This window comes from Glycine max, chromosome 19 (genome assembly GCF_000004515.6).
Source record: "Glycine max cultivar Williams 82 chromosome 19, Glycine_max_v4.0, whole genome shotgun sequence".
Classification (NCBI taxonomy): Eukaryota; Viridiplantae; Streptophyta; class Magnoliopsida; order Fabales; family Fabaceae; genus Glycine; species Glycine max.
In genome coordinates this window covers 5524468-5537372 of record NC_038255.2, presented here as the reverse complement: position 1 = coordinate 5537372, position 12905 = coordinate 5524468, and the positions used below count along the sequence as shown (strand labels likewise).

General features: G+C 37.0%; 1 protein-coding gene across 1 annotated transcript; it reads right to left on the bottom strand.

The window, feature by feature from the left end:
* Positions 1–7427: 7427 nt before the first annotated feature.
* On the bottom strand, positions 7428–11866 carry LOC100806650 (protein NSP-INTERACTING KINASE 1). Its single transcript, XM_003554998.5, has 11 exons — positions 11460–11866; positions 11203–11335; positions 11003–11074; positions 10751–10894; positions 10589–10660; positions 10437–10496; positions 10197–10294; positions 9912–10061; positions 9420–9761; positions 8626–9005; positions 7428–8041 (listed from the first exon to the last, which is right to left on the bottom strand). The coding sequence occupies exons 1-11, from the start codon at positions 11560–11562 to the stop codon at positions 7721–7723; spliced, it is 1875 nt and encodes a 624-aa protein (XP_003555046.1). The 5' UTR covers positions 11563–11866; the 3' UTR covers positions 7428–7720.
* Between the last annotated feature and the right edge of the window lie 1039 nt (positions 11867–12905).

Genomic DNA, 12905 nt, shown 5'->3' with positions numbered 1-12905 from the left:
GATGTGGTTCTCCTAACGATTCAGTCTTCCTTTTTTTTTATTCTGATTACTAATCATTCTTCTTGTTTCCTTTCTTGTTTTGGTTCATTCTCTTGTATTGATATGGATCATTCTTCTATTTTGTTTATTTCTGGTTCTTTAAAATTACGACGTATGGTTGGTGGTCATGACAATTCCTTATCTCGAAGCACTGAACCACATTGCTCTGATAATGATTCTTCTATTTATGTTCGGATTCATCATGTATTGGTATTGTGGAAGTGGAGAGGTTGACCTAAGAGAAATAGAGCATGTCACTCCAACGAATCTTGAATATTAATTGAGGAAAATGAATAATTTTTTTTTGAGTTAATATTTTCTTAATTTTCTTCTACTAGTAGATCTTATATCTAGTTTTACACATAAATTAATAATAAATATTTTGTTAGACTTATTATTTATCTAATAATTATTTATTAGAAGTTTAAATAATTGTGTAGAAAAAAAACTTGGCTCCCTTTTGATACACTCCTGGGTCCCTCGGGAATGTTTTTATAATGAGGTATTAAAACAATAGGGGACTTAGACATTGATGGAGAAAGATAATGTTACGAGTAGCACAAAAGGCCCATGCGTGACCGTACGTGAAGGGAAGGAGCGCACTACTAGGATTGTATGGTAGCTTCTAGAATAGGGAATATTTTGCCTTGCTGCTAGTGATGTATTCTGCGTTTGTGTAATTCTGTTGGTGTTGTGGGGACCATGTCCCCTATCTTTATAGCTATAAATATACATCATGTAATAAGCGCTTACCATTAGGAAATATCAAAGAAAGCTCTTCCCTTAGTTTTCTCTTCTCTCTCCCTCTCTCTCTCTTCCTCTCAGAGGTGCTGGACCTCGAATCCAGCAGGCTTACGAGCCTAACATTGGTGCTTTCGTTGAGAGCCCATGGCAGCCTTCCATGGCTGCCATACTCATCTCCACGCACCTTCATTGCCGCACACCCTTCATCCCTTTGTACACCCAGCTCAATCCCTTGGGATTGATTTTGAGAGTACCCGCCAATGGTTGATGAGTTTGTTCGATCCCGAGAGAACCCCTCCTTCATTTCAGCAACCACCACACCAAGCTTCCATGGCTGCTGTCCATGGCTACTACTCGTCGGATGGAGCTCCTACGACCGCCTTCAATGGCTGCCACTCACCATATGCCACTTCCATGACTGCCTACCACCACCCACACAACTCTTCATCAGCCACCGAGGACAGCCTTGAGGTGGCCTTGGCCAAACTTGATGCCGTTACACACCGCCTCGACGCCCAACTGGATGCCCTTCTCCTCCGACTGCCCCGACGACCCGGACCTTTGCCGCGGCCTCTGCTGCCACCTCCGCTATTTCCGACGCCTCCGCCGACCCTTCTGTCGTTGCCTCCGCCACTCAAGGCAACTCAGTCACCCATGCTCACCGCACCCACCACATCTTCTTCATCGATGAACAGCCACCACGTCGACGACGAAGTTCCCAGCAACATCACGAAGTAACTTGTTCCTCTAGGTATGCCGGAGTTGTCGTCGGAGGTGCCCGCTCTGTCGATACCACTCGATGCGGCACAAGCAATATGGTGGTCGCCGCGACCCGTATCGGCACTAACGGTCTCGTCCTTGCTGCCCCCTCTGGTGACGAATCACGTGGCGGCGCCAAGGGTTTTGCAGAAGGTGTTCCACACTGTCCGCCACCACTACTGCCACAACTACTACAACACGGCCCCCTACGGCAGCGTCATCTTGCACCGAGACGCCACAGACCGGTTCTGCCTCCGCGCCACTACTAGACATTCACTCATTCCTACGCCCATCCTAATTTGGGATCCAAGTTCATTCCTCCTACAACCAACACCTTGAGGGCAAGGTGTTTTTGAAGGGCATGGGAATGTTACGAGTAGCACAGAAGGCCCATGCGTGACCGTACGTGAAGGGAAGCAGCGCACTACTAGGATCGTATGGTAGCTTCTAGAATAGGGAATATTTTGCCTTGCTGCTAGTGATGTATTCTGCGTTTGTGTAATTCTGTTGGTGTTGTGGGGACCATGTCCCCTATCCTTATAGCTATAAATATACATCATGTAATAAGCGCTTACCATTAGGAAATATCAAAGAAAGCTCTTCCTAAGAAAGTCTGACAAAGGGTGGGGTAGTGCCTTTGTTCGAGGCAAGGCTCCTCCTAAGAAAGTCTGATACTAATTCTAAGCTTTTCTGCATGCCTTTTATTCATTCATGCAACTCTTATATACTACAACTATTTACATGCATAACTAACTCAACAAACTAATGGTATTAACAACTTGTTGGTAACTATCCCAACAGAATTAACTAACTATTTACTATGCTTTCTTGGCTGCAATGGCTTCTTCCTAACATTCCCCACCCCATCAAAAACACCTTGTCCTCAAGGTGTTGGGTAATGAAAAAAATGGAAATAGGGAAATTCGCAGCAAAAGTCCCATCGGGATAAAAAAAAAATGAGAGCATTCTTTGCACCAAAGTTGATGGTCTTTTTGTGGAGTCCATTAGCAATGGCAGCCAACATTCCATTTCTACCTCTAAGAAACTCCTCCACCAGAGGTTTCAACATTCTCTTGTACACTTGAAACTGAGATGAGTCGGACGAGAAAACGCGCGAGAAGCCTCCATAAGTTTCTGGTGTTTGTGCTGTGGACAAAACGTCTTCGTTTGGGAATGGTGCGATCTTGGGAAAGTGGAAGCTTTGCGACATCGTTTGGGGAGTAAGGCGAGCTCTCCGGGGAACGGTGATTGTGCCGGGGCACCGTGGTGAGGTGTTCGGACCCATTGTGTGGTGATGTTCCAGCAGTGTCGTTGGCACTGTGGAATCCATGGAAGGCGGCATGGTTTACAGAGCTGTGGTACTAAACAAGCTTAATAGACGGTGCCGAGTACTTGTGTGACACCCTCTACCACTCACATATATACTAATAAGGAATAAAAAAAATTCAAATATTAATTAAAAGTATTTTTAAAACATTTTTTTTAAACAAGTCTTTCAAAGGGGAAAAAGGCTCACATTCATTTTCTTCTACATCATATTCAAACTTGTCCAAATAAATAATAAAGTATTCTCGACTCAACAAGGTCTTCATACAATTAATATAGAACCTATATCCTAATGTCACATCCTATCAGAGCGTTGTGTTCCCGTGTCCTCTAGCATGAGGTTCTTCATAGTCATCCACCTATTCATCTGCTCCCCCGAACACAAAGTTCAAGATCATCACAGGATCCAAACACAAACAGCAAACCGGGAGTGAGTTATCACATTGCTAACTACTAGAGAGAAACAACACAACATATAGTAGCCAAATACAATTTACTTAGCATATCTCACATTATTTCATCACTTTGTCATTCATCAATCACACTTTTCATCCATCAATTACACCTTTCAGTCATCAATCACTATACACAGAAATCACACACTCTGATCAAGACATAATAACACATCAATTTCATAATAAACAATTAGCAAGCGTATGCGACAGTTATGCTAAGACTCAAGCCTATATGCAATGTGGTACCATGTCAGTGAAAAACCACCCTGGGGCGCTTAGGAGTACATAACAAGACACACCACACAATGGGTTTGTCAGGTCACTCTCACTAAGTAAGATCATAGGGAGACCAGTCAGGGTCACGATGTTTTGCGAGAATGCTCCAACCATATGAGATCAGCATAGGCTTAAAGGAGCACTCAAACCCGGTGACCCCCAAGGCCTACACTCCGAAGAGTCCGTCAGGGCCTCTCCCTCCTGATTCAGGTCCAACCCCTAAAATAATTTTTGCATGCAGACACTGCTCATGAATTATACAATACCCACGACCTTACACTCGTGTTTTAAACACGTTCAACACAATCGCACTATGATTTAACACTGGCTCCTAAATAGGAAACCTACATTTTCTCTTTAACACTGCGCATCAACGCTTTTCTCAAGATAACACTGGTCGGGTTATTGTACAATTCATAGCTTACAACACAAGTAATTTCACATCAAGTGTTAACTACACACTTATCCACAACTAGAACTCATTCACAATTTCACTTCTCATAGTGTGACAATCCACCATCACATGTTTACACGTATCTCACAAATTAGCACATGTTCAACTTTACACTTATACTCAATCTCAATAACAATATTATAATCTCAAAGCAACATATTCTTCTACAATTCATCACATACTCACAATTTGAATCATCATTTCATATCCTCAATATAACAATTTATATAACACACTATCACAACATTAGGACTAAAACCCCTTAACTAATATTACACAATTATATCAAAATCATAGGTCGAAATATACAAATATCAAGAGCACATTTATCAAGCAATTTTCATTAGGACATCAATATTTTATTTATAATCATAAAGGAAAAATTGCAATTTAATAAACATCTCAAAATAAAACCCCAATTTAATCCTCTAAGGATCCCTGCACATGTTCTCACTAATCCTCAACTGTGAATAACTCATCCCTTACCGACGGAGAAGAGATTGAAACCTCCACTTGTGCTGTCTTCATGCGATTCCTTTTTCTCCCTCCACGAATATTATCTCGCAAATCCCAACGGTGTAAGTGTGCGGAATTGAATTTCGAACAACATATCCAAATTTCACAATAATCCAACGGTTAACTAAACCGGGATCGTAGTTTTACCAAGACAGCTCTGGGTTTCTGCGGGAAAGAAAAAGGCTACAATGCGAAGGGTGTTTCTCTCAGTTCAGACGTGATATCAAAATTCCCAACGGTGAGAATTCTCGGAATTGTGTTGCGAACATGATACTCAAATTTCACGACGATCCAACGGTGAACGGGTTCGAGATCGTCGTTTTTCTGAGACTAGTTTGATGGGCTGCGGGAAAAAGAAAGGATTTTGAGAGGAGAAGGGGAAAAACGAAAATGAGGCTAAAAAGGAGGCAGCTGACTTAACATAACTATTTATACCTAGGGTACTCAGCCTATTATTTGCTCTATATTTATTTATTTATTTATTTTTTTCTAAAAAACTTTTTAAATTTATTTACGAAAAATTGGGATGTTACAACTTGCAAAATCAATCCCGATGGATTGAGCTGGATGTACATAAAGAGAAGGAAGGGATGGCTCCTGCAGGGGTGGTTGTGGGTGGTGTGTTATGGCATGGCCGGGAGTAGAGGTAGAGGCAGCCATGAATGGCAGGTGGGTGATCGAGAATCGCGGGATATCTAATTTGGCTACATTACGTGGATGGAGCTGGGTGTTGAAATTGAGATGATTATGGTTGGGTGACCGCAGGTGGAGGTGATTGAGAATCGAGTCCACCTTGCCGGAAAGTTCTGCGTATTTGTTATGGAGGGAAGCTTGACTGTTGGATAGGCGGACGACGGCTTCTTCAAGGCGATCGGTGGTCGTCTTTCTGGTTCCGTGGTCAGCCATGGCGATGGTGACGGCGGAGGTCGGAACAGTTGTTATGTGACAGAGGGTGGGGTAGTGCCTTTGTTCGAGGCAAGACTCCTCCTAAGAAAGTCTGATACTAATTCTAAGCTTTTATGCATGCCTTTTATTCATTCATACAACTCTTATATACTACAATTATTTACATGCATAACTAACTCAACAAACTAATGGTATTAACAACTTGTTGGTAACTAACCCAACAGAATTAACTAACTATTTACTATGCTTTCTTGGCTGCAATGGCTTCTTCCTAACAGATAATTGGTGGGTGGTGTGGTTTGCAGTGGCATGGACATTATAGGAGAACAAACACGTGCAAACTCTAGACATAATAGAATCAGTGAAAAGCAAGTCATGGAATTGACTTAGAGTAAGGAAGAGAGGGTTTGAATATTCATTAGGTTCTTGGATGTTAAATCCTATGGCATGTTTAGGCACCATAGGCTAACGTGGATGATATTCATTAGAGGGAAAATGACGTTTCGACATGGGGTGCAGAGGGTTGGCTGCAACTTACATGGTTTCCGGATGAAATGATTTGGGGGTAGTCCAATTTTTGTGACTTTGATGCAGCAGAAATAATGTAGTAGAAAATATGCTTTTGCAGTCTTCACAATAAGTCAAGGTGGGTAATGCTTGCTTGGTGTTGTTAGCATGTACAAAGTAGTTACGCAATATATTGCTTGAGTTTTTTTTATAATGTTGGTGGTTGTTGTGCATGGAAACTACTAGTGTAAATGAGTTAAGTTGAACAATAAAAATTTAAGTTTGTCTTGTAAAAATAACGTTTGACTCAAGCATTTAAGTTTGATTTATTTATTTAAATGAGTTTAATTAAAAATATGGACTTTGACTTGTTAAAAAAAGTTAAAGCTTAAGTTTAACTTGATTAGCTCATTTATAGCTAAATCATTTTTTAATTTGTGATTTTTTTTAAAATTTAACTTTATCAATAATTTAATATTTAAAAACTTTTAATACTAAATAATAACTTAAACAAAATAAAATATTGGTTAAATTACTCATTTGGTCCCTATAGTTTCATGATTCTTATTTTTTAGGTCTTGTAGTTTTGAAAGTTGTTTTTTAGTCCTTATAATTTCATGATTCTTATTTTTTTAGTTATTATCATTTTTAAATTACAGGACCTAAAAAAGAATTAAAATGTAAACTATAGGATTAAAAAAACACTTCTAAACTAGAGGGCGAGAATTAAAATGTAAACTATATGAACTAAAAATACCACTTTCAAACTACAGGGACTAAAAAGGTCAGAACCATGAAATTATAGGGATCAAATGAGTAATTTAACGTAAGTATTAGATAATAATCTACAAATATAAACATGTATTAAACATGTGGTATGAATATTGTGAAATTTATATGTATAATTTTAATTTTTCTATCATATAGATATACATGTAATCAAGTTATATGCGAAATGTTAAGTATTTATGGCTTTCACTTGGATCCTTTAAATGAGCTTAACTTCAAACTTGAATTTATGTATTTAATTAAATAAACAAGTTTGATTGAATATTTAAAAAGTCTAACTTAATGAATATTTTACAAAAAACTTAGCTCAATTACTTGGAAACCAACATTTATATTGTATTTACCTGAAGGCTTGTTAATGGGTACATCTTTCCCTCTTCTGATCCTCGTTAATAAAATTTACTTTTTTTATATAAAAAAAAAAAAAAGAAGAAGACAGAAGTCCATCTTAAAGCAGTGAGGAAAAGTATGTACAATTCCTCGGATCATAGATCTATATCCTTCAACTATTCACGTAAGCCGTTAGAACTAAACCAATCGATAGATTAAAATTACAAACTGAAATGAAAAAAAATAATGGTAAAATGATGAATATTTCTAATAAATTTATATTGAGCATGAAACATAATAAAATGAGCAAAAGAAGGCAAGTAAGATCATTTAATCACTAATTTCACTGAAAACCAGGTAAAGGTTTTCATTTTGTCTCAACTTTACAAAATTGGCACTACAAACTTATCTTCAACAAATAAGCATATGTACATTTGAATAAAGTAAAACAAAAAGAAAGCCCTTTCAACTTTGAAGGCTTTTATCATACAACATACAAATGGACTCAATTATCATATGTTCTTCAATTTCATATACTTTCTTTAGTAAACTAGAAAAACCAATCATAAGAAAGAAAAACAAAGTAAAAGTAAAAGAACTAAAAATGACTATGAAAAAATCACCTAGGGCCTGAGAGTTCCATGGCTTGGACTAACAAAGAAGAGTCATCAGTGAGGTCAGAATACCTATCTGATGAAGAGAGTTCTTGTGGTTTGCACTTGGTAGTGTCAGCACTTTGTGAGGCTTCCCATTTCTCTGCAAGCCCATCACCTTCAAGCATGCGTACAACTTCGGACATTTTGGGCCTGTGGCCCGGAAGATATTGTGTGCACAAGAGTGCCACTTGAACTATTTCCTCAAGCTCAATTCTGTCATAGTTAGTCTTGAGATCCTTGTCAACAAGCAACTCAAGCTTCTTCTCTTGATGTAGTTTCCTTACCTGAATGAATGTCAACAATATATATAGTTGTTCACTTTAGAAGATTTTCAAGGAAAAGAACATGTTTGGTTATTTTTTACCATTGGTGTGATTTTGATTTCAAAATCCAAACTCACATTGGACTAATAGTGTGTTTGGACCCACGTTCTAAAGTCACATAAATTGGTATTTTCACATCCCATGTAAGAACAAATGCAGAAGCTACTTAGGCAAGACATAAGCCTCAAAATGTAAATCCAACATGCACCTGTTTTACAATAAACAGGTGCATACTTTACAAATCTAATGGTCTGAAAACCATTGGTTTGGAATTTTACAATAAAATTTACTATATATTTGACACACATTTGGTTCAGCCCTTTTCTTTTTGGAAAAATAATCATTTTATTTTTTAAAATTTCGTTTGAAAAAATTAACAAAAATAAAGGACAACTTTTTCAAAATAAACTTAACAAGATTTTAACAAAAATTAATTTAATTTTGTAAAATCAAGTTTGCCAATGTTCATCCAAACACACAAATACTCTTCAACTTAACAAAGTGGGAAAAGAACTATGATGATTTTCAAAGGGAAACAAGCTTACCCAATCAAGCATGGCTCCTTTTTGGTTGGCTGCTTTTCCAAATTCTAGAGCCCTTTGGCCAGTGATCAATTCAAGAAGCAGTATACCAAATCCAAATACATCAGTCTTTTCAGAAGATTGCCCTGTGGAAAGGTACTCTGGTGCAATATGCCCCACTGTGCCCCTCACTGCAGTTGTGACATGTGAATCTTGGTGATCTAAAAGCTTTGCCAATCCAAAATCTCCTACCACTGCCTCACAATAGTCATCAAGCAATATGTTTGCAGCCTTCACATCTCTATGGATTATCTTTGGATCACACTGCTCATGAAGGTATAGTAGTCCCCTTGCTGCTCCTAAGGCAATTTGCTTCCTTGTGCCCCAGTCCAACACTGGCTTACCTGGAAATATCCATCATTGGTACATGAATGAGCCACTCAAATAGTCAAATTAGCTAGTAAATGCATGTTTGTTTTATCCTAAGGCCATGTTTGGATAAACTTTTCTATAAGTACTTATGAGAGAAGGAAATAAGAAGGTAAAATGAATCAAGCTTCTCTCCTAAGTAAAAATCAACTTATGTATCTCAGCTTTTGGAGAAATCATGCGAGAGAGCTTCTATATGAATTAAGTAAATAAGTTGATTTTAATTTATAGGAGAACCTTAATTTATTTTACCTTCTTATTTAGTATTCTATAAATACTTATTGGAAAGTTAATCCAAAGAAGGCCTAAGGGACACAATAATCACTATTTGTTCAAAATCTCTATCAGGGACTGTAAAATAAAGAGACTATTTCTACCATTGAGCTTACCCTTGAGCCTAGAAGCAACACTGCCATTGGACATGTAAGGATAAACCAAAAGCCTTTCGGTTGGTGTCATGCAAAATCCATACAGTTTGAGGAGGTTTCTGTGCACTGCCAAGCTGATCATTTCAACTTCAGTCTGAAATTGTATATCTCCTCCAATGGCATTGCCATCTTTAAGCCTCTTGACTGCTACTAGAGTGCCATCTGGGAGAATTCCTTTGTAGACATTTCCAAAACCACCCTTTCCAAGAATGTTTTTGTTGCTGAAGTTGTTAGTAGCAATCTGAAGTTCTCTTAAATGGAACCTCTTCAAGTTTCCAAGGTAGACTTCTTCATGATGCCGGTCTATAGTGATTCAGAATTTAGACAGAAATTGGAGGAATTATTATAATTGGACCAAATATGTTAAAAATTTCAGATATGTTACACTAGCACAAGCTTGTGTATAGCATAATTTTAAGCTTCAATTAAAGGTTTTTGCTAAAGGAAATATACCTTTAACATCAAAGAATGCCTGTTGTTTATGCTTGTGCCTCCTCCATAAAACAAGTCCAACACCAAGAACTATCAAGCTGAGGCATCCCAAAATTAAACCAAAGGCTATGGCCATTTTGTGAGCCTTTTTTCTGCCTGATGGCAAAGCATCTAGGGAAGCAAAGAGATTTTCTATCAACAATACAATCATTATGCAGAATGTATCAAAATGCAACATAAGGAAAGTGATGTAAGGAAAAATCATTCAATTTCAAAAATTCATGAGCAATTCTAAAAGGATCTTACGCTCAGTATCGTTCAAGTTCATTGACATAGGCATAAGTGTCATCCCATGGCAATTTTTTTCTTTTTCTGTAGCGCAAACGAGGGGGTTTCCTACAATACTGAAACCACACAAGGGAATAAGAAGAATTTTGAAGTCAGCACAAAATTCTTCTGTATTTTGCAATCACAGAAATACATTAATTAATTTCATCAAAGTGAAGGATCAAGAGCAGAGAGAGAGGGAGGGAGATAAAGTTTTACCTGAATGATTTGGCCAACATTTTAGGTATAGGGCCACTCAAATTGTTGTAGGACAAGTCACTAAATTGATGATCAAAAACAACAAATCATGTTTAGAAATACAAACAACAAAATTAGAGCAGAAGAGAAAAAAAAATGGTCATGAAGATTACAGGAAAGCAAGCTGTGCCATGTTAGCTAGTGACTCTGGGCATTGTCCATCAAAACTGTTATTATTAAGCCTTCTGAAACCATTTAAGAAACCATGTTAGGTTACACTGACAATATGACATATTCTAAGCTTCAATCATAGCTCATAAATGCTTTATGCTTACAAGTATTGGAGGCTTCTCAGGTGACCCATAGAGGGGGGAATTTCCCCGCTGAAGAAGTTATCAGAGAGATCAAGAGTTTGGAGCTTGGAAAGTTTTCCTATCTCTGAAGGGATTGGTCCAGTTATGTTGTTATTCTGTAGCACCCTGAAAAGTGGTCCAGAACACCCAACTTAGTATTAATGGAAGTAATAAATGTAAGAAGAATCCATCTTGAGAATTCTAAAATGGACAGTGTTTTCTAAGATTACTTACACAGTCTGAAGATTTGTTAGGTTTCCAATGCTTGGAGATAGTGTGCCAGACAAATTTTGACTGGGAATGCCCCTACACAAAGCAGAACCAGGCTCATCAAACTGTGTCAACAATTTTTCTGTGGAATCTTCAACATTTTAAGCTTTGTTTTGCAAACATTCCAACTTGAAAATGTAGAAGAAGATTGAAGAGAGACTCACAGGCTAATAACAAGATTCTCAGGGGAACATGTGACCATGTTCCAGCTGCATGGATCAACTGCATCCTCATCCCAATTATCTAGAATACCATGAGGATCCACAAGAGAAGCTTTTATGCCCATTAAAGCTAGCACTACATTAAGAGAGACATATAGACTCAGTTCAAAATTCTCCTCAATGAAACTGATTTGAAGAACAGGATGCTAAACTTTTTTTACAAATCTGTGAAACTATGAAAGACAAAAGTTCATATTTACCTTCAAAGTTCACACCCTTTGGAGAAAGCAAGGCATTGGAAAAGCTACAAAACCAGAAAAAAAGCACAAAACAAAGAACATCTTCTCTTCTTGGTTTCCCCATTCAATTGGATTGGAAGAATATCTAAGAACCAATTACAAGTATTGGAAACACCTGATGGTATTTTAGTGCTAAAGGATAAAGATAATGAGGCTATAACAGTCCCTCAAATGAGTGTTCTTTCTTCTGCAGTGATTTTCAAAAAAATAAGTGCCAGAATCCCATTCACCAAAAATCTTGTGTCAGAAACCAAGAAAATAAGACAGGCTTTTGGTAATATAAAGGGAACTAGCATAGCTTGCCCTGCCATTGAGCCAATTTTGTATAACAAGATAATGTGTTGTTATGGCCTTAAAATGAACCAATTGAAGTTAAAATTTGAATGACACATGGAAGGGGAGAGAATATGGCAGGGGCAGAATGGGAAATTCACTTGTGTGTTAATCTTGCACATGCCAAGGAAACAGAAAGAGCTTTTTAACAATTATTTATTCACACCAAAGTAAATAAAGCCAAAAAATAAAACACTCTGGACCATGAGAGAGAGAGAGAGATTATGCTATTTTAATAGTGTAAGTGAACATTATGCAAATTCACATAACACCACAACGTTTTTTATCCCTTGTTTTGGTGTAAAATCGCCAAAATTCTTTTGTATTTTATTCATTAGTGACAGTATCTGTTTGCCTAGGTATGGGCACTTGCAAGCTACAAGTTTTGTGCTGTGTTGAATTACTAAAAAAAACTTGACCTATAAGTTGATTAGCTTATGTATCAGATGGATAATGTGTGCTTGGGGCTATGAAGAATCCAACATTCCCTCCGTGGGTTTGGCCACTCAGTAAAGTTCCAAACCCCAAAATTTTTAAACCAAAAGTATTGAGAATGTGAGAATCTCGAGGAAGTGGGGGTTTATGGGGGTTTGAAATTGATGATTTTTTAGGATAAATATTTTTTTTTTCTCACAAAAGTGTAAGAGAATAATAAATTAATATGTGAAATATTTAATTTTTGAATGTGTAAAATAGTGTGACACATTAGTTTTGTGTGTAACTTAATATCAAATTGGTCTTTGAAAATATAATTTATTATTAAATTGATCCTTAAATATTATAATTTAATGATAAAATAGTCTTGAAAATTTAAATTTAAATTAGAATTAAGTATTCACCTTTTAGAAATAAGTATTTAAATTGGTTCTTTCAAAGATTAATTTATCATTGTCTTACACTTTTAAAGACTAAAATAAATATTTATCTTTTTTATATATATAAAAATGTATGTTCGAGTGAATTAGAATTAAGGGTAAATATCAAAGATGTAATTTTACGTGAGAAAGTTTATATGCTTAACTTTATATTAAGGAATTTCTTGTAAAGAAAAACTTTATGTTAAGTAATTTATTT